General features: G+C 43.8%; 3 protein-coding genes across 6 annotated transcripts; all 3 read right to left on the bottom strand.

Annotated features, from left to right (window-relative positions):
* Positions 1-324: 324 nt before the first annotated feature.
* LOC6495564 (angiotensin-converting enzyme) lies at positions 325-2,810 on the bottom strand. The gene is made up of 6 exons (XM_001959075.4): positions 2,670-2,810; positions 1,212-2,468; positions 935-1,152; positions 754-876; positions 519-697; positions 325-458 (listed from the first exon to the last, which is right to left on the bottom strand). Exons 1-6 carry the CDS (start codon positions 2,715-2,717, stop codon positions 448-450), a joined length of 1,836 nt encoding a protein of 611 aa, XP_001959111.1. The 5' UTR covers positions 2,718-2,810; the 3' UTR covers positions 325-447.
* A 130-nt stretch (positions 2,811-2,940) lies between these two features.
* Positions 2,941-5,405, bottom strand: LOC6495563 (phenoloxidase 2). Its single transcript, XM_001959074.4, has 4 exons — positions 4,324-5,405; positions 4,172-4,267; positions 3,349-4,110; positions 2,941-3,287 (listed from the first exon to the last, which is right to left on the bottom strand). Exons 1-4 carry the CDS (start codon positions 5,299-5,301, stop codon positions 3,075-3,077), a joined length of 2,049 nt encoding a protein of 682 aa, XP_001959110.1. The 5' UTR covers positions 5,302-5,405; the 3' UTR covers positions 2,941-3,074.
* Positions 5,406-5,448: 43 nt separating this feature from the next.
* On the bottom strand, positions 5,449-21,312 carry LOC6495562 (putative sodium-coupled neutral amino acid transporter 11). 4 transcript variants are annotated; one of them, XM_001959073.4, is made up of 11 exons: positions 21,014-21,291; positions 20,406-20,676; positions 16,986-17,045; positions 11,265-11,561; positions 10,938-11,052; positions 10,318-10,570; positions 8,924-8,994; positions 8,694-8,855; positions 8,258-8,370; positions 7,988-8,179; positions 5,449-7,513 (listed from the first exon to the last, which is right to left on the bottom strand). In XM_001959073.4, exons 2-11 carry the CDS (start codon positions 20,460-20,462, stop codon positions 7,271-7,273), a joined length of 1,563 nt encoding a protein of 520 aa, XP_001959109.2. In that variant the 5' UTR covers positions 20,463-20,676; positions 21,014-21,291; the 3' UTR covers positions 5,449-7,270. The 4 variants fall into 4 exon arrangements, 2 of the variants coding, with proteins under 2 accessions (XP_001959109.2, XP_014763355.1); XM_014907869.3 differs by lacking the exon at positions 16,986-17,045 and having other exon boundaries at positions 21,014-21,289; XR_006507329.1 differs by lacking the exons at positions 5,449-7,513; positions 8,694-8,855; positions 8,924-8,994 and having other exon boundaries at positions 8,046-8,179; positions 21,014-21,312.
* Positions 21,313-21,314: the final 2 nt, after the last annotated feature.

Here is a 21,314-nt window from a genome sequence, read left to right as displayed (position 1 = left end):
TGTCGTCAGTGGAAAGGGAAAAGTTAAAGCCTGTTCACAGCCGGAACATATTTTTCGGTTGAATAAAGTTCAATTAAGAAATTCTCACCAAAAAATTTTAGCAAGAAGTGTGATTTAGCAATTAAATAAAAATAGTGAATAAATATTTTGAAATTTAAATTTGATTTTCTTGGCGCCAAGATATTGTGGTCTTTCATCCCACTCTAACGCATGCGTTTCGCGGTGGCCCCAATTCATTCGACTTTCCCCACTTGCGAGAGGGACAACTAGCTCCCCATGAACTGGTTCGTAAAAAGTGTTGAGAAATACATAAAATAAGGCGGCTTAATTTAAAAATTTTATTTAGAAACATATTTTACATATTTATTTATGTTTTTAGCTCAGAAAAATTAAATTTTCTTGTTTCAAACATTATGTAGTTTTCTTAAAAGTACTGGCAGAAGATGCTCAAACAATTTCTAAAAAATAAAATTTTATTATTTATTATTTAGTTTAACATTAATATTTTTATTACTTACTCTTTTTAGTAGCCGTCCATCCTATTTTGGCATTGGCTTCTTTATTATAATTACCAACCCAATCGAGGACAGGCTGATAATATTCAAGAAGCGCAAAGCTGCTTATTCCAGTATTGTTGGGTAATATCTTGGTCACCACTTCCCTCCATGGCTTTTTAGATCCCAAAGACATCATGGATCTATGGAAAATAGTTTTATTTAATTTTATATTACATTAAACAAAACAATAACTTACTTTAAGCTATTTCCTACAGCCAAATTGCCATAGAAATCACAGTTGTGAAGCGGCTTGTTGTTGAAGCTCTTCTTGCAAAGTTCTCTATAGAATTGATAGCCAAGTATCTCGGAGATAAATTTCCTAAAAGAAAAAATCATATTTATTTACTTCTTGGGAGTGTAAGTGTTTAATGTCTTACTGAGTCTGGAAATTCTGGTCAATGTTTACGTAGAACTTGTAGGGGAAATCAATGGCTCCCTCGCCACGATCCATGGGTGGTTCCACTCCAGCGTACTGCTCCATTAGTCGCCAATAGTGTTTGTTGACCGTGTCCATGTCCACAGTGTCACTGAGCAAATCGTGCATCACCTTGGTGTGGACATAGTACAGCGGAATGCTCAGAATAGTATGAAGGGACTGGAAAAGAGGATTTTAAAAAGAATGCCTCAACCACCCACAACCCAGCCTCTACTCACCATACGGAAGAGGCGATTCATCAGTTCTCGGTCACTAAGCACTCCCTTCGCCAGCTGGCGACCCGTGAGATGGGTGGGTGAGGAGGCGGACAGGACCACCGCCTCGCCCACTGCAAACTCCAGGTTATAGGCCTTGAAATAGTAGGAAGGAAGGTGGCTCCTATGCTGGGCATAGTACACCCTGGCCAAGTGGCTGTGGTACTGCATCAGTTTCCGGAAACTGACCTTCTCGCAGTACATCAAGTAAGGATGTGGGGTGAGGTCAAAAACGGAGGGGCGACAATCGTCATTGGGCCTGTCCTCGTTGGGCTCCTTCAGCTGGTTCTTATGGAACTCAGGCGACAGAGGCTCAAATCCCAGCGAAGTGTAGAAGTTCTCGGATTCATTGACCATGGCCTTGGCGTTCAGGTGTTGTACATAATCATCGAACTCCGGGAGCTGGGCACGGGGATAGTAATCTTCCAGGATGCTGCCCGGGGCCCAAGCCTGTTCCACCACCTGCTGGAAAAGATGATCCGGAATGGGCTTGTTCAAGTCGACCACCTCGCCGCCGTACTTCTTGTGCAGCTCCTTGCGGACAAAGGCATGCAGTTGCTGGTAGGCCGGACGCAGCTCGGTCATGGCTTGTTCCATCTGCTGGAGCATCTCCTGGCTGTCGGAGCGGTACCAGAGCTTGTGCACCGGTACCTCCAGGATCTTGGCTGCCCTCTGATACGACTGGACAATCGTGTAGAAGTTGAGCGAGGCCCAGAGCTGATTCTTCTCCCTCCAGGTCTCCCAGTAGTACTTTAACTCATCCGAATCCCGACTGGTTTGCACAATCTTCTGGATATCCGGGTAGTAGGCCAGTGGGCTGTCGTCCCCGTCGGGCATTTTGGCTCCGCCCAAGTACGGCTCGATGTCCTTGTCCGTGGAGAGGGTTTGCAATGCCGCCAGATTCATTTGCACAGAGGAGAAGTAGTCGTCACCGAGCACGAACAGGTCACCCACACTGCGCAGCTCCTGGAGGGCGTGCTTGGTCTCCGGATTGCGGATCCTCTCCAGATTGAATCCGGCTGCCTGACGGGATATGCTCACCAGTTCCTCGGCAATCCGCTTCACGTTATTCAGCTTTGTGAAGAGCGCCTCGAAGTCGTCCTCATTGTTCGCCGAGTAGGTCTCTGCGGCGATCTCGTTGTAGAATTTGTAGTATCTGGCACTGGACTGGTTCACAAAAGTCTTGGCCTCGAGGTCATAATTAACTGCCGCCGAGGCGCACTGAAATGGGAATATCCCATCCAAAAATATCAATTACAATCTTGTTGATTTTCTAATAATAATTTGGCAATATATTATAATCTTAAGTTATAATATTTTTGGAGCTAAAATTAATCATGTCATTAATTTTCTTCTGGCAGGCCCACCACAACATTAAGTTTATAGTAAAATCACTGATTATTTAATCCACAAAATGCTTACGCCAATTCCAGCTATCAGCAGCAGGAGCACCATACTCCGTAGACTCATCTCCGCCGGAATCTGGAACTCGTAATCCGTAATTTAGAATCAATTTCACTTTCACACTCAACACCGGATCTTAACGGACTGAGCCTCTCCGGCCCGGGGAGCTGCCTTTTAACGGCTTGGCTCTCCGGAATCCGGACCAGAGTCACTGATAAGCGCAATCAATGGGAGATGCTCCTCTGCTCCCATGCCCCACAGAACAATTGAGCACAAAGGCAGATAGATGTGTGGAATGCCATGATGTCTTGTTTATTTTAACGTCTCAATAAAGATGCAATAGATTGCTAAGAGTTATGTATCTAGAAGTGGCCAGGGTCAACGGATTCGGGTCAGGGTCAGTACGGATGCGTTCGATTTGGTTTAGTTCTGGCGGGGGACAGTGCGATTGTCGTGGCGGATGGTTACGTCAACGATGCTCATGTTGGGGGTCAGGAAGTTGACCAGACGATCGGCTCCAGTGCGTGGCAGACGGTCGAAGGGATAGCCCATGGACTGACGATCCGGGTAGAGGCGGTCGCGGACGCCGCAGTAGGAGGCGGCATCACTGCATCGACCAACCAATTGCTGGTCAATCTGCGGAGAAAATAACATTGCTTAGAATCTAAAAAAGCTGGAAGAGGCAGGGAACACTCACCCTATCGTTTTCGTAGTTGGAGACCATCACGAACAGGTCGCATTGCAGGCCCTCGGGCAGACCCTTGGGGATGAGCATGTGGTTGGGCCATCCGCAGCCGCAGAAGTTGAACTCCAGTTCCTCCGGTGATCCGGTAGTTGGGCGGTTGGCATCCAAGTTACGGAAAGTCCGCTCGAATGGAATGGTGACACTCGACTCCGTGGAGCGGCGACGGATAGTATTGGGTCCTGGGTTGAGGGACACCACAAATTTGTCCAGCTCGATCATCATCAGGCGCTGCTCCCGCAGCAACATGGGCTGTCTGCGTTCGTCGTTCTTGGGGGCCATGAAGATCCTCACGTAGCCGAAGCGCTGGGCACCACCATCGTTGTTGATGTTGATCGTGTAGGTGAATGGCAAGTGCTGGAGGTGGCTGAATCGGGCAAACACATTACCACGGGGCAGGAAATCGAAGCCACGGGACAGATCCACGTCCGACTGTTGCCAGAAGGTGGTCAGCGTGTTGGGCTGACCTCCGTTGGCAGCCACCTGGATGCCGGTGATCGAAATGCCGGAATAGTTCAACTGGGCATCGGTATAGGCCGGCAGGCGGGACTTGTGCTCCTGGAAGATGCGGTCGATGTACGAGTGCCACTTGTAGAAAACGGGATCACGCATGGCGGTGGACACATCGCCCATCACGCCGAAGGACTCCAAGTGCTTGTTGCTAGGATCGTGGGCATAAGAAATGAAGGTGTGTCCATTGTTGTGGAGATCACCATACTGAAAAGATAATAAACAATGAATTAAATAGACTTACAAAGAATATTTGATGAATTCTTACCAGGACACGGTTGGGAGAGAGAATGGAAGACTCAATCATGTTGCCCAGAGTGTCGATGCCAGTGGCCTCATCCAAAGCAAGTCGGTTGCCGCGTTCCTTTAAAAATTTCCTTTATAATTAAGAGTCTTTTGGTCTTACTAAGTAGTACTCACATCCATGACAAAGCCCTGGTGGATGGCCTCGTAGATGCGATCGCGCCAGCGCTCCAGATCTCCGATTTCCACATTGAGCTGATCGGCCTCCCGATTGAGATCGCTCAGCTTGGTGTTCTCGAAGCGCGGAGGCCACGCCCGACTGGCCACCAGAGAGTCCATCTTGGGGAAGTAGCCCTCGGCAATAGAGTCCCTCAGGTTGTTGAAGGGCTGGACACGGGCCAGGTTGTTGCTGAAGCGCTCGGCGTTGTAGCGGGCGATCACCTGCTGGTGCATGTAGTAGAAGAGCTCTCCACGGCGATCCTTGGCGACGATGCTGCGGTCGCTGGCTTCGAAGGGATAGACCAAGTGCCAGTGCCAATGGTGGAGGTTGATGCCCAGATCCTCGCGGAAGTACCACAGTCGGTGCTCTGGGTCCAGGTCAGAGGCGGTGTAGTCCCGGGGAATGGTAATGGGCATCCGGGAGCCGGGCTGCACCACAAAGGACTCTTCACGAAGCTGGCGCATCACCTGGGAGTCGATGAAGCGGTCGGGGAAGGTCTGCGAGAAGGAGGGCAGGTCCAGTCCCTGGGTGTCCGGACGATGGAGTAGGGCCACCGACAGTGCGTAGTTGAAGAGCACCGGGTTCACTCGATCCCTGGCGTACACGGCCACGCTCTGCAGGTCGTCCACGGTGCGCATGTTCATGAAGATGTCAATCAAACGGCCGGCGATGCGTCGGTGCTTGGGCAGGAACAGAGAGAACTGCTCATCACGGCCCAGGGACATGGGGATCCTGAGATCAGGAATGGAGATGTCCCGGACGGGAATGCGCTGCTCCACCTGCTCGCCCGCCCGGCTCTGCACCTCGTTGCTGATGGGGCGGTAGCGATCGGTGAGGAAGGAGTCGGGCACGTCGAAGACTGTCTTGGCCTTGTCCATGAACACCGGCTCGGTGGGGTGGTCGAAGAGCAGGAGGAGATTCTTCTTGTCGGCCATTTCGGTTATTTTTATTAAAAATCCAAAGGAAGCTAGGAGACTGAACACTGGAAGCAGTACGACTTCACAACTGTGACTTTGCAACGACCAGCATGGCCTTTTTATACCTTACCTTATCGGTGCTCAGTTTTCAGTCTTTAGTTTTTAGTTTCTAGTCTAAAAATATTATCTTTTTAAAGTCACCGCAAAATTTCTAAAACGGAACCCCGGTCGCGGTCTCCAAGACGATAAGGCTCTTGTGCAGGAAAACCGCAGTGTTTTGCTTTTCATATTTCTAAAATACATTCTTTATTTTATTTGATTTTTGGTTGTTTTGCTTTTGGTATTGCATATGCTTATCTAGACATATGTTCCTATTGGAATGAAATTTAATTTGGTTATCTCTGCACTGGAAATGAAAAGTTCCTACTACCATCTGCCGCTCGCATCCAATCTAAACCATTAATATGTGGTTGTATTTTTAATATATTTTTCTCTACATGCACAATACAATAATAATAATAATTCCAATTCAACAGTTCCCTAATCAAATCCCTACAACTTTAATATGTAATTATATATATATTATATATGTAGATAGAAAACAGAGACATTTAGATTAAATCGGCGAATGAGAAGATGGGTAACATCGTTCTGATCGATCTGATAAGCAGAGCCCTATAGAGTGTATATACAAGAAGTCTAGTCTGTAGAAATTGGTTAACCGATTTCGTTCGTGTATAAGCGATAGGGTCAGTTGGTAAGTTGGTAAGTTCTTGTAAAAAGTATCTATAGAAAATCCCTTGGTTGTGTTTGTCCCGCTTTGTGTCTTCTGGCCATATGATATGTGTGTTTAAGCTCTTAGAGAATAGAGTTAGATGGGTCATCAGCATTGCGTCCTTCGGCCCGAGGAGGAAGTAACAAGTGAGAGCTTCCAGTTTATTTGTGTATAAACTTTAATCACATCCAAAAATGCATACACATGTATTTACATAATATCGTGCACTATAAATCAAGAGTTGTACAAAAATATATCCTTTGTGTATAAATATGTATAAATACTTATGTGTGTGTATTCTGTCTTCTGGATGTTGTATATATAAGCAATTTAAAGTATATAGAGTTCAGTGCCATTAACAACTCAAAACTGTTGTCAGAAATCGATGTGTTCATGGAAAGGGGTTTCGTTTTCATTTTTGTTATTTGATTTCAATTCGATTTGATGTTTCGCCCGAGCTAAGCAACTATTTACTTATTTTTGTATACATATACATATAAAACGCTGAAACATGACTTTGATAATATGATGATATACAGATACAGATACAATACATAGTTATAAATAGTTGTTTCGTATAATACTTGTTCGCTTTTGATTTGCCTCTCAACATGGGGAGTTGGTTGGTATTTTTGGTTTTCTAAGGATTGCATTTCTGTGTATATTGGTGCCCAAATAGTTTCAGACTACGCTAAAGCTACGGATAACATCTAGGTTCTAAGATATTTGGTATTTGGTTTGTTTCATTTTCCGATTTCATTTTCATTTCATTAGTGCATCAAATGGCATCAAAGTACATCTATCGAGGAACTTTCACTACGGCAACATTTTGGGCTGGACAACAATTAACAATGGATACTACATGATAATAGTGGGTGAGTATGTCCAAAAAAAAACCGAAACTCAACAATCTAGTGCATATATGCTTGCTGACTCGATCATGGAGAGAATCCGCCTGGCCTTTGTACTGAGGTTCGCCCGTATCACACACACTTTTCCCTACAACTTACTTACGCAGATACTTTGAACGTCTGGGACTCAGGTACAAGTTTCTTTCGATGCGATTTGGTGCAGCTCTTAACCGAATTTTTTCCTAACCGAAAATCCAACCGAAAATATTCTAAACGTAAACGAATCATGTTGAACCCAACCCGCAACCCAAAACGCTGGGTTTTGGCTCCATGTTCCTCCCTGTCTGCCAACGTCCAGGATTTAATTCGAGGCTGTGGCATTCTGGAACTCCTGCCGGCAGTAGCCCATCACAATGTCCGCCCGGCAGTCCCCGCCCATCAGTCCGGGCAGCAGCACCGCCGCCCCCAGTATGGTTACCAAAGCGCCGAATACCACCAGGCCCAGGGCGGGCAGCTTCTCCCGGCTGAGGAGGGCGTGCGGCTCCATCTGGATGTAGGCCAGGCCGGGTAGGATGTAGGCCAGTGGGATGGCGGCCAGGAGACCCTGAAATGTTCCAACCAGAGCATAAATTTGCATGCCAAATACCCACAAACTACAAAGGCCGAAATGGGGGAAAATGTGTGGAGGGGGAGGCCATTTTGGCCGATACCCGTGACCAGAATGCAAGGGGGAAAAAGCCGGCTCGGGCCATGATAATAAACTTGGCCATAAGGCTACCTCAGTCCCAAGTGGTGAAGTTCGAATTAGTCTCAGTTGTATTTGATGGAGTATTTGAAACATTCGATTTGCCTCATAAAATATTCAAATGGCTGTGAATGAATATTATATGAGGTTGCCAAAATCACTAAATAATGAATAATAAAGCTAATATATGGGAAGACGGAGAATGAAATCGTTTTAATTGCAGATTTTATTCCGGCAAAGACTAGGTTTAGCCTTAGCCATCTTATATAATTGAACCTTGTTATTTCTGGCCAGGGATTGATTTATTTAAGAATTTTTTTCAGGATAACTTACGTTTAGCTCCAACACCGAACCAAGGCAGTCGGTCATGGGTGAAATGATGAACGCGCTGAACACGATGGCCATGGTAATGGCTTTCGAGTACTCATCGATCTCGGCTCCCTTCTCCAGGCTGGGGTCCTTGTCCTGGGTGAACTCGCTGATGGGCTCCTTCAGCACGAAACGATGGACGAGGGCGCGTACAATCTGTTGGGAATAACCCAAATAAGCCAACAGCCAAATGTGGCTAAAAGCACAAACTTTGGCAAACTATTTTGGACAAACCTCTCGGGAGACGAAGCATTCGATGGGGAAGGTCAGTAGTATGGAGATGGAAAAAAGGACACGAGAGAAGTTCATCAGGTCGTCATCCCAGCAATAGTTTTCCAAAAGGTCTCCTGTAGAAAAAATAAAACAAATTAAATAAAAATTGCGGTTAAGCTGCTGCCATTCTTATGTATAATTTATTGTAATCTCTTTGGATTTGTCTATAGGCTGTTGCCTTGTTATCGAAGCCATAACATCCTTTGCAAGGACATTAGCATAAACAATTTATACAATTTGTGCTACATTAAGATTAGGTACTTGTGCCTTGAGGGCGAGGACTCTGCCTCCCCTGGGTGCTGGCCAAAATGAATGCCAAAAACAAGCAACAGGAAATTCGCACAAATTGCCTGTCAATGCAATTAAATGCAATTTGTGTTTGTGTCATGCTGCTCACCTTGGGAGAGGGCGCGGAAGGTGGAGTAGCCGGCGATGCCGAAGAGGGCCGCCACCGTCCAGGCGAATCCAATCGAAATGTGGGTGACCTTCTCCCATCGCTCCATGGTCGCTTCGCGCATCGATTGATAGACGAGGAAGGTATTGTGATGGCACATGAAAGCTGTATCGGGTTTGGAATGGCAAATATGTCAGAGATAGATGGAGAGTCCAATGAAGACGGACACTCACCGAAGACCATGATGCCCGTGGCAGGGATGAGGTCGGAGTTAGCAAAGCGCCACGATTCCGCCGTATCCGTGCTGAAAATAAATCAACAATGGAACGAGACGAGAAAAGAAAAAAGGTTCGTTTCCGTCGAAACATTACACAAAAGTTAACACCAAATTAACATTTCGTTGGCTCGCTCCAGGCGCCCAGGTGGGGGGCGGAAATGTGAATTATTCGCATAAAAAATGTGTAAAACAAAAGGTGCTGGCCAGGAGATAAGAAACGAGAGCCGGCCCAGCCGCAAATTGGAAATTTATTTAAATTTTATACCAAGCCAGGGGAGACTAGAGAGGCGGCATCTTTCAAGGGTATATGGTTGGCAGTTGCCAGCTAACCCAGAAGGGGAAACCGGAGATGAACCCTTTCCAGGTTTGACCCTGAAACTGCATGCGAAAGTGTTGCCTTGCTAAGCTGCGGTCCCCTCGAGTCCTGCCGCCACAGTCCCCCTTCGGATCACGAAGGATATGGGTGTATGTGTGGGTGGGTGTGTTTGCATACAACTTAGTTGCAACCTACTGCAACAGACTCAACTCGACTCGGCTAATGAAAAGCCATAAAAGGCAAACAAGTGGCACACTAAATTTTATGAGCTCTGCGTCGCCAGTAGCTATTGCACCGCCTGCCCTGGGCAGTTGCCACAGATTTGAAAGCACTAAAGCGCCACTTAGCACTAAAGCCCAGAAGCTCCCCCTATCCGGTAGCACAAGCACCAGCACCAGCACTGCCACCCCAAACGCCATCCCCACAGGTCCAACTGGTTGAAACTTTGTTGGCGGTTTTTTCGGGGGGAAATCGAGGCGAATACACAATGTGTAATTAAAATGTAAATAAATCTTTACGCGCTTGCCGAGAGTAATATTTATGCTTTGTTTGGTAATTTTTATAAATGGCTTTTGGCGCGAAAGTAATTTACATACTGTTTAAGGTGTAAAAAGGTATGTATTTTCTTTATAATTTGGCCAAAAAATATAATTTATAGTTCGAGAAGTTATAAACAAGAAATTATTTATTTCATCAGAGTTATGCTTTCCCCGACTGTATAAATTTAATTAAACTAATTCAACTTTTTACCAACCAATTTGTTCCTAATTTATTCACGTTTTTTTTACCTCATTTTATATTTGGATGAGTTCCTCTCATTAATTATGAATTCAGGTTAGCCAGAATCTAATTGAATATTATATGTTTGGAAACCATGACACATATCACCAATTTCCACCATACTACACGACAGATAAATATTTGAAGCTTTACAAAAATGATTTCAACTGAAAGGGTGGAATTTAACCATCCTAAAAGTCCTTAGAATGTATGCCATGCACAAAAATCATAAATGAAAAATCTTATCTACTTACACTTTATAATCGCCGGACATGAGCTTTATGATGACCGCAAACAAAATAAAGACCACACAGGCCAGGCTAATGAAACTGGCCCGGGCCAACCGGGAGACGTTCTTGTAGAGGCATAGGGGCATGACCACGCCCACATTCACAAAGAAGACCACACCCAGCCGAACAGCGCCCATCGAACCGCCCCAGGAGGGGAAGAACCTAACAAGGACCTTGGACAGCGTATCACCCACCACAACATTGTAGGATATCATGGCTGAAAGTAAAGTATATCAAAATATATTGCCGCTTTAAAAGCATACTAACTTGCATTTCTTATTATAACTTTATAATTAACTTGTGGGTAACCTTTTTTTTTGTAATATAAATGAAAGCTCTTCAGAATTCAGGTTTATGAATTCAGGAAATTACTAGCTTGTTTTTATAAAATATTTAAAAAGTAATGGAAACTGAAAAGAAAACTATTATGAATCTAAGATAAGGTTCCTTTGTGGGAAAAGCTTGTACCTTTATCTTTAAATGATTTTGCCTTAGTGATTATATGGAAATTGAGTTAAAAGAGTACCACAAGTTGCCTTAAAAATTCAATAACTGAAAACCAAAATTCTCTATGATATACTCACCCAGGAAGGGATACATGAACTGGAGGAGGGAGAGCAGATAGTAGCCGTACTTGCCGTACGCGGCCTCCATGATGCCCGGATAGCTGAACCGACCGCAAATGTGGCCGCACCTGACCTGTAAATGAAATGAGGCTTAAACGGCTCGTGTGGGAGTTAATTATGCAGAAAATGCTAAGCCCGAAAACCCAAACTCAAAGTCAGAACGCGAATGCATGTGACTTTCGGTCCGGGCGGCTCGATTGGCACTCTAAACGGATTTGGGAAGCATCGATTCTGCGTCAATTTCCGCTGCAATTTTTGGAAATTGGTTTCGAGACGGCCACTTACCATGAGGATGAGCGAGTAGTCGGTGATGTAGGCCACCAGGATGAGAAGGGCCAAACCGAGACCGAATCCGGCGCGGTGGAGGGCGTAGGGTATGCCAATGACGCCGCTGCCCACGATGGAGTTTATGTAGTTGAACGAGGCCTGGGGGAGTGAGGACAATGCCTCTCCCAGGACAGCATCCTGCTGATGCGGTTGTTGCTGTTGTTGCTGCTGCTGCTGCTGTTGTTGTTGCTGTTGCTGATGTGGATTCTGATGCTGTTGCGGCTGGCCCTGTTGCTGATGTGTCTGATGGTTGTTCTAGGATGGCAGGCAACGAAAAAAAAAAAACACACACACCAAAGGTTAGCAATTGCCATCCCCGGGCAGACAGAGTCTCCATTACTGTTCGTTGATTGGGATAAGGGCACACAAAATTGCCTCGAGTGACTCTTTACATCAAAAGCAAAATCAACAGAGCCCGCACCGTGGCGTATACGCAATATTCAGGTAAAAACAAAGGATACGAACAGTATCTGTGTATCCTTATCGTAAATTGTGGTTGTCCCAAAAAAACCCCTACCTTAACCTACCCTCGCCAGCCATAAAAGACAATTTTATATCAAGAGCTCTCACATAAATATAAATAAAATTCCTCAGCCACGTCATAAAGTCACGAATGTTGTGTGACCCCAACTTCGCTCCTCAGCCAACTGGAAACTAAAAACAAATAATAAAAACAGAGGTTATAAAGCCAAAGAATTGAAGAAGACATTCCCCCCAGCTGGCTGACAATTAAAGAAGTTTTTCGTAACTAAACTTGAAAGCGCACAATCATTGAAACAGCAAACAAATGCCGGAAAACTTTACACTTCTACCGGTTTTCCTCAACCTCACCTCCCTCCCTCCGTGAAAGAGAACAAACATTTTTGCAGAACTACTTTAAAATGGTTTCTGTAGTAGGTGTTCGGCATAATGAAAAGTTCCAAAGGCACATTACGCGCGAGTTGCGTTGAGTTTTCAATTCAATTAAGTGGCGTCAAAGGTCGCAGAAACGCGGTGTTTTTACACCCGAAAAAGTGCCATGGCGTATCAAAGAAAATGGCTAATTATGAGGCGCACAGGACCCCCAGCCTTAGACCAAGGTCTCCGAGAAAGGGATGCCAAGCTCTGGGACAAGGTTACAAAAGGCAGCTGCGGCCCAATGAAATTACAGAGTGTCCGTTGTCAGTTGTTACTCGGCTCTCCAGTCCTTCCACTTTCCAGACCACTTTCAGTCGCATCCTTGCCAACGACAAAAAAAAAACAAAAAGAAAAACGAAGAAAACACAAAAACAAATTGCTCCGTCGAAGGCAAATGGGCCAACGTTAATCTCAAGGCGGGGTAACTCTCGAAGGATACTGGCCCAGGATAATTTATAGCCAGCCACTTGGATTAGTTTATCATGTAAAGTATTACGGCGACATTAAAGTGTTATTGTCACTTGTCCTTCAGCCACTTTAAGTTGGCCGAGTTAAGGCCATTCGAGTGAGGCCCCAAAAATCATAAATAATTGCCGGAATAAATGATTTCAACGAATGACTGAGCCTGTTTCCGTTGTTCAATCGAGCGTATTTTGGGTCTGCATATTTATGCATGTATGATTTATAAATCAAAAATAAGATGGTCTTTAAAGAAGGATACGGACGGATACATTCCCCTGACAGCAATTAAACCTCACAAATCCAATTAACTTCCAGAAGGAATGGAGGGATCGCAACGGGAAAAAATCCATTCGAAACTCAATTGCGTCAAAAGTGAGTGAGGCGGGACAAAAAAATAAACTGGAAACACAAGAGATGGAAATTGTTTGGGGGTTTTTCTCAGGCGCTTAGCCATATATACACACGCACGTAAAACCTCAGCCAAAAGTCTACCTGTTCTAACAGAACGTTTCTAATAAAAGACAAACATTGTCGAAAGGCAAATACAAATAGAAACTCAAACACGAAAGGCAATCTGCATTGGGATGCCAACAACAGGGACAGGGCCCATACCCATACAGGATACTGACAACGGTCCAGGACCTGCCGGTCTCAGTTGCTTAATAATGGCAAACAAGCCGTTTTATGCACTGCACGATTTTAATTAATAACACTCATGTCGTTGGGTTCCTCTAGCTCTAAGGACACACAAGAGCAACGAAAAATTCGAGATGATTAAGTAATGGTATTAAAAATACCCTTTTTCGAAGAAAAACGTGGGACAAATTTGTCATTTTCCAGAAAAAAAGGAGTTCTTATGTATGTTTGGAAAAGGAAAGATACATAAACTCAAAAATAATAACAATTTTTGGTTTGAGTCTAAAAGTTTCCTCATTTCGGTTATACCCATAATGAGTTACCTAAATCTCAATCCACATTTCTGAACTCGGCCTAATGAAATTACAGAACGGCAGCAGGCACAATGGGAGCAACAATTTGCATTTAATTGAAGCGTTTTGGTTAACACAATGCCGGTCCCTGAAGCCGTGCTAGCAATTAACAACAAGGGACCCCTAATTATGCGACCAGAAAAATGGCAAAAATGCCTGAAACGGCTAAAATGGCAAAGTGTTAACCTGTGCCGGCCACAGAAATTGCAGCTGTTCTCCCATTGCATTTCGTGTCCCCCTGAACTATTGACACAGCCGCGTCGACATTGTTGTCATTTCAGTTTCAGCCGTTGCCACGGTTGCACCCCATGCTGATAGACAAACAGGGCCTAAGCCCGCTCACCCCTCCCATAGGAAGTCATCCCCTGCCAGCCCAGCCCTCCGGCCACATGGGGTGTTGCAAAAGCAAACACGTACATGCAAGGCAGGCAAATGGTCCCGGGTCGGGCTCTTGAGGAGTGAGGAGTGAAGATTGGAATTTGGCCGGTGACTGGGCGGCCTTTGAATGGAAATGCACAGAAAAAATCGGTCGACTATATCCTCAATGTCAGCTTCGTCCATATCTAGTGCCAGGGGAAGCCTATATGGACCCCGGCGATAGCTATATATTGGCCATTTTACATCCGATTCTTGAGCGGAGTACCTTAAACGATTTGTGGATCGATTCTCCATCATTCTGCATTCAAATCTAAAAACGAAATATTTTTTAAATTTTTTGTCGTTTTTTTTGGGCTATCCCCTTCAAAATATGGAAAGTGTTTGGGGAGGCCTATATGGCCCCCCGCGATAGCCATATCTTGGCCGATTTTCATCCGATTCTTAAACGGAGTACCTCAAACGATTTGTGGATCAATTCTCCATCATTCTGCATTAAAATCTAAAAACGAAATATTTTTTAAATTTTTTCTCAATTTTCCTGGGCTATCCCCTTCAAAATGTGGAAAGTGGGGAGACCTATATGGCCCCCGTCGATAGCTATATCTTAACCAATTTCCATCCGATTCTTGAGCGGAGTACCTTAAACGATTTGTGGATCAATTCTCCATCATTCTGCATTAAAATCTAAAAACGAAATATTTTTTAAATTTTTTCTCAATTTTCCTGGGCTATCCCCTTCAAAATGTGGAAAGTGCATGGGGAGACCTATATGGCCCCCGTCGATAGCTATATCTTGGCCAATTTCCATCCGATTCTTGAGCGGAGTACCTCAAACGATTTGTGGATCAATTCTCCATCATTCTGCCTTAAAATCTAAAAACGAAATATTTTTTAAATTTTTTCTCAATTTTCCTGGGCTATCCCCTTCAAAATGTGGAAAGTGCATGGGGAGACCTATATGGCCCCCGTCGATAGCTATATCTTAACCAATTTCCATCCGATTCTTGAGCGGAGTACCTTAAACGATTTGTGGATCAATTCTCCATCATTCTGCATTAAAATCTAAAAACGAAATATTTTTTAAATTTTTTCTCAATTTTCCTGGGCTATCCCCTTCAAAATGTGGAAAGTGCATGGGGAGACCTATATGGCCCCCGTCGATAGCTATATCTTAACCAATTTCCATCCGATTCTTGAGCGGAGTACCTTAAACGATTTGTGGATCAATTCTCCATCATTCTGCATTAAAATCTAAAAACGAAATATTTTTTAAATTTTTTCTCAATTTTCCTGGGCTATCCCCTTCAAAATGTGGAAAGTGCATGGGGAGGCCTATATGGCCCCCGTCGATAGCTATATCTTGGCCAATTTCCATCCGATTCTTGAGCGGAGTACCTCAAACGATTTGTGGATCAATTTTCTATCATTCTGCATTAAAATCTAAAAACGAAATATTTTTTAAATTTTTTGTCAAATTTTCTGGGCTATCCCCTTCAAAATGTGGAAAGTTCGATCATAAAATTTGTTCAATCCGAATAATATTTTTTTTATCAAAGGCTTTTGTAAAACATTTTTCGCAAGCTCGTCGTACTATTGCCCATTTTTTTCTGTGCCATTTTAAATTGGATTAAAAACAATTATCCTTCTGCTAAAAACAATTTTTGTCCATAGTATGCTTTGGCAGTTTTGTATATAATTTAATTTTGTAGTTTTAGTTTCAGGCACAGTTTCCATTTTGCCTTGCCGTTTTTTGTGTCTCCTTGCAATTAACGAGTAATCCTTACTGCTGGCCGAGAGTGGCTATACTTTCGGCTGGAACTAACCTAATTGAGAAAACAGGGCCGAGAGTGTCTCAACTATTGGCAATTTGCCTTTGAGCTGGCGTGGCCATTAGTTGAGCAAACAATCAGGGCTGGCTGGCTGGCTGACGGACTGGCTTTCTTCTTTTATTCGCACCCTCTCCCAGTGGTTAATGTTGGAATTTTTGGACAGCCTTGGCGCCTAATGGCTTTGCCAACAACAAAACTTTCGGTTCGAGGCCTAAGAAAACAACAAAAGCCACACGTACATAGTCACACTCTCGCCCACACTCACAGTCACACCAATGTGAATGGATTTCCTTACTTATGCATGGTAATGCATCAAATATTACACAATGTTCCCTTCAAGTTCTAGGCCAACATTCGTTGCTTTCATTTCCGCCGCCCTTCCATTCCCTCCCGGTCATCCAAAAAACCAACTACATTCAAGTGTATGTATGGGAAATCCTTTTCTTGCTTTTTCTGACAGGCATTCTCTGGTATTAGTTGCCAGGATTAGCTCCGGCTTAAAGCCGAGCCAGCCTTGCAAGGTTTCTCACTTTTTCTCACTTTTTTTTGTTGCTAGCGTCTCATAAGCTGTAAGCTTGATGGATGAGTTAACTCCTCATCAGTTTGGGCTATGGTATCCTTAACTTTTGGACTTTATTAATTTCTTTTTCCCTCGAATGCGAACTACGCTCTAAAGTTAGGACCCTTTGCTCCATGCTCTTGAATACAAATCCTCAATTGTGATTTCTCTTCATTAGGAACTCGTACATGATTTCGTCTAATGTAATATTTAATAAGACGGTGGGTGTAAGGCGTGAGGCAGGCACGGAAATATTTTCTAATAAGAAAATTCTTTTGATGTCCAGAGACCAAAAGCAATTTGTACCGCCCGAAAGACCTCTGCAAAGGTCGGCGCCGCCAGTATGCCAGGATGTGAGTATCTCCCAGTCTCCCAGGCAGGCACGGCACTGCCGCCACGTCCTGGGCGTGAATGTGTGTAGGCGTTACTCGGAATTTAATGAATGTGAGTGGAGGGGTGGCTAGAATGTGAATAAGACTACGAATCGCAATGCAAGTGCAGAGGTCGTCGGAATGAAGGAGCAGTGGGACTAGATTCGGTGCAAGAAATGTGGGTCAAAGTTTACCTTCATTAAATTGTTGAAGTCATCGAATGCATAAGCCTCGGCAACCGACACATCGCTGCCCTGTGCGGCAAACGAAACGAATATAAATCAAATTGTTAGCCATTAAATCGAGCTCAATCCGGCGAATGATTCGCTTAAAACATAAACATAAAATATATATCAAATCAAAAAAACATGCATATACGTACTGTGCATTGCATACTGAATTTTATGGGGGAAACTGCGAGCGTACCGCGCAGAAAAGAATTCCAATTTATTCGCATGCCAAAATATACGTATTCTATCTGGATGTTGTATATACAAGTGTGCACATATCTTTATGGAACACGTGTTTTTTCTGCTTTATATATCACAGCTGCCCCTTCCGCTAGGGAAATACGCGACTCAGTTCAGTGGTTGGCTGAGTTTTTGTTTCTTTTTTTTTTGTTTTTATCGTTTTGCCCGTCAATTTTCGAGATACGAACGCGTACAGTGTTGCGATGCCCTGAACGCGTTTGGTTTTATTGTTTTGGCCGCGTGGTGGGGCCACCCTGCCACGGTCTGAATCCATCAGGGCATCAGACCATCAGGCCTGGCAGGGTAAAATGGCAAATCGAAACCATTTAAGCACATCGCCCATCTTCACTCCCTCAGTCCCCAACACCCCTAGCCCTTCAAAAAACCCACCCACGCCGTCGTGGGAAACGGACTTAGAGCACCTTGCCCCGGCATCATATCCGGATTGGGATTTAGCGATTCGCCTTGATGGCCTGTGAGCCTGTGGAAAAGAAGCATCAGCAGCTGAAAGGTATGCAACAGTTATTGCATAACTGAAGCGGTGGCGTATACGTGATATACTCATATAAATTGCGTATACGCATAGTGTTGCCGGGAAGCCTCTTAGCCATAAAATCTTAAAACGATATATGATACTGTTATAAAGGCATGAATAACTTTTTTTGTCTTAAAAACTTTTTTGTGGGAGATTTTTAAAAAGGTTTCTTTACACGAATGCGTTTTTTCCTTAAATATTAATTTATTAGCTGCCTTAATGGAGTAAAAGAGCCTGCGAATTAATGGCATCATAAAAAGTGCAACCCCGATTGGTATGCAACAGTTATTGAATAACTGAAGCCATGGCGTATACGTGATATGCAATTACATATTACGTATACGCATTGTGTTTCCTGAAAACCACTTAACTACAAAGTTTGAAAAGAATATACGATCATCACAAAGTTAAAAAGGCTTTAAAAAGTTTAATTCGTTTGTAAATTCTCCTTTTACAAGGATACTCTTAGTTATACTCTTTATACCACATTCAAAAAAGCTTTGATAATTAAATTTCCACTTTATTGGCTTCTTTGATGGATTAAAACGGTCTGTTAATTTATGCGGAAATAAAAAACTTTATTAAAAACCACTTTATATATCTACCTCTAATCAAATTGTCTTAACATCTATTTACGGCTATGCATCACCCACTGGCACTCTGTCGCCTGTCAGTGTCAGGACATCGTTGAGGACCATCAATAGCCATTGCTTTTCAAATTTATTTAAATTGGGTTTTCCGGCTAACGATTTCTCATACCCCCGAACAATGTTTGATTTAATTGGGTCAATTGGTATTGGGATTGAGTTAAGCATTTGAAGAGTTGGCTTACGGGCCAATTTGAAATTCCAATGGGAACTTAATTGTCGGGGTCGAGGAAGTGTTCCAAATGCACTGAAAAGTGCTGTTGCCTGCAGCTGACATTGATTTCTCTTATCTCGCAGTCGGGTGTTGCTGTTGCTGACATTCTTATTTGATGCCCCAGCTGGCACAGCAGTGGCAGGACACAAAGGACAGGGCGGCCACCATGGAGCGGGCTGGCCAAGGCCAGACAGCAGATGCGATGCCACCGCATGCCTTGCATACTAAGCGGCGATTAAGTGGATGTGGATGAAGAAACGAAAGCGGAGGCGAAGGCGATGGTGGCACTGAAGGATGTAGATGGGAAAGTGGAAGTGCAAGTCGAGCTCCATTCATCAGTATGTGGAGCAGGCCTCATAAATCCTTCGTGGGCGAGTGTTTGTGTGTGGGTGTTGTGTAATTAAAGGTCGAGCTTGCCGCTTATTGATTTTGTTATCAAGTGCTTAAGCGCGGCCACCCTGGCACCCTGGGGAGAGCTTAATTAAATCTTGAAGGATCTCCAAGGCTGTCCAGACAAATTTTCTCACCCGTCAAAGGTCAGTGGTAAAACAATAAATAGTCGAGTCGTTATTGCTGACCCTTGTGATTCAATTGGCTGCCATTAATCATAGCATGTTGTGAATTGTGATTTGGATTATCACTCAATCAAGACACGATACGATGGTTCTAATGTGTCATTGTCTCAGCGGAGAATTGGAGCTCGCTTCGGGGAATATTTCAGTGCCAGGGGGTGCTTCAAAACAAATTGATTTAACAGTCTTTTTCACAGTACGAACTGCGGGTAGCGAGTTACGAGTTACGAGCTACGAGCTACTACCTCAAACCAGTCGGTGTGTTAATGTGTTTCCGTATGTGCAGACAGACACGCAAGCCAATTTCAGCATTTGAGTGAAATGGAATTCATAACGAGCTTAAGGGATTATCGAGCATAACCCGTACGGGCATCCTGCTGCCGCTCCACCATCCTGCCGTCGGCAACTTGTGCCCGATAAGCCCCCAGACCATAGATTCATATGCAAATGTCTATGGGGGCATTTATTAAACCATGATTGATTGACGGAGAATTTTGTTTATTAACAATTCATTGGATATGCCAAATGTGTGCTATGGCCTCTAGGATCAGTTCGGCGACATTTCTGCAGCTGCAGCCAACACATTAAATTACAAATTTTATATTTATTTGAAATTAATTTTTTAATAAAAACAGGATATATATGAAACCCGGTTCCAGATTAATACTACTTATGGGTGTACAACCAACAATAAATATAATTTCTTAAAAAATAAGCTACTTTTAAGATAGAAAACGTGTCTTTCATTATAGAAATAGTTTTCTGATTCCTAGTAGAAATAGTTTCTGATACGAAACTAAGACTTTCAATCAAATGAAATCAAATACTAACATTGCTTTCAAAGCCAGATAAAAAATTGTGTGAGAAATATAGATGGCCATGTGCAAGCAATTTGGCTAAAAGGCAACACTATGGAAAAGCCAACCCGGCAGTCCCCATATCCTTGGCCATTATGCACTCTGCGGGTAGTTGTACGTACAATCAGACGGTTCGTGTGGGTGCAATTAGTTGGAGTTCCTGTGGCTGAGATGTGTGCAATTAGGGTGCTGCAAAGGAAATGCTCGAGCAGTGGGTGCGATTTTGGAAAAGGACTCGAAAAAAATATGGCAAACGCAAAACACAGAAACGAACTCTTTTGAAAATAAGTGCATAGATGTATAATTAAAGAGTGGTTACCTGACGCTGCAAAATGTAACTGAATTCCGTGGCCGTGTTGCGTCGACTGTCGTTCATTTTGCTCACTTGGTTGTGTTTATTCTAATTATATTCCTGTTCAGAGTTTAGTTTCAAGCGAGAAATGGTAAAAGTTGTAACAGCTTCTGGCTTCAAGTTTAGTTTAGTTCGTTTACTTAGTTGAGTTTGGCTTTAGTTTTATAGTTGTAGTTTAGTTTAGGTGGGTTGTTGCTGGAAATATGTATATTCACTAGAGCTGGGAGGAAGCAGACGCCTGCAAGCAGATAAATAAATTTGAAACTAAAATAAGATAAAAGAACAGGGGGAAAGCTCTGGGGGGGAGCGGGGTGAACACAATTTCGCCGCAGGCCCAATGTACGTCCTCCCAACGCAAGTCCTTTAAAATATGAAGTTCCACCGAAAGTTATACAAGAATTGGAGGGAGGCACTTGCACTTCACACAAGATGAGCAAACATACAGGAAGCCCAAGCTTCTTAATTTAATTGTATTTTTTAAAGAATAATGTTTGTGGGGAAATTAATTTTTTAAATTTGTTTTGTTTCATTTTGATTATGAAGAGTCTGGCGATTTGCATTGAACTTGGCCTGACCGATTTGTCGGGTGTTCGATTTCGATGCGATTCGGTTGCTTCGACGCTTTCGTTGAGACTGCTGCAATAAAAATATATTGCGAAACTCTCAACAAGGATAGCGTTGGCGTTGTCCTGTCGCCGCCGCGTCGCTGCCAGCTGCCTGAGCTCGTCGTGTCTTGTCCCGTTTACCGTTGGAGTTCCTGCTCTGCCTCTGCCTTGCTCGGCTTTGCTCTCCGCGCTTCGCAGCTGTTGGCTGCGCATTATGTCCTTGTTGTTGCTGTTTGACTTTGAAATCGCCAACAATAATGCACACACACAT

This window comes from Drosophila ananassae, chromosome 3L (assembly GCF_017639315.1).
Source record: "Drosophila ananassae strain 14024-0371.13 chromosome 3L, ASM1763931v2, whole genome shotgun sequence".
Lineage (NCBI taxonomy): Eukaryota > Metazoa > Arthropoda > Insecta > Diptera > Drosophilidae > Drosophila > Drosophila ananassae.
Note: the sequence above shows the minus strand (reverse complement) of the source record. Positions and strands in the feature narration are given on the sequence as shown.

Coding starts and splice junctions, on each gene's coding strand:
- LOC6495564 (XM_001959075.4), bottom strand. CDS start 2,717: ATGAGTCTACGGAGTATGGTGCTCCTGCTGCTGATAGCTGGAATTGGC. Junction 877..934: donor GACCAGAATTTCCAGACTCA/GTAAGACATTAA, acceptor TTTTTCTTTTAG/GAAATTTATCTCCGAGATAC. Junction 698..753: donor GCTGTAGGAAATAGCTTAAA/GTAAGTTATTGT, acceptor TATTTTCCATAG/ATCCATGATGTCTTTGGGAT.
- LOC6495562 (XM_001959073.4), bottom strand. CDS start 20,462: ATGAACGACAGTCGACGCAACACGGCCACGGAATTCAGTTACATTTTG. Junction 11,053..11,264: donor ACTACTCGCTCATCCTCATG/GTAAGTGGCCGT, acceptor TTTCATTTACAG/GTCAGGTGCGGCCACATTTG. Junction 10,571..10,937: donor GTTCATGTATCCCTTCCTGG/GTGAGTATATCA, acceptor CTTTACTTTCAG/CCATGATATCCTACAATGTT.
- LOC6495563 (XM_001959074.4), bottom strand. CDS start 5,301: ATGGCCGACAAGAAGAATCTCCTCCTGCTCTTCGACCACCCCACCGAG. Junction 4,268..4,323: donor ACCAGGGCTTTGTCATGGAT/GTGAGTACTACT, acceptor AAATTTTTAAAG/GAACGCGGCAACCGACTTGC. Junction 3,288..3,348: donor CCAACTACGAAAACGATAGG/GTGAGTGTTCCC, acceptor TTTTCTCCGCAG/ATTGACCAGCAATTGGTTGG.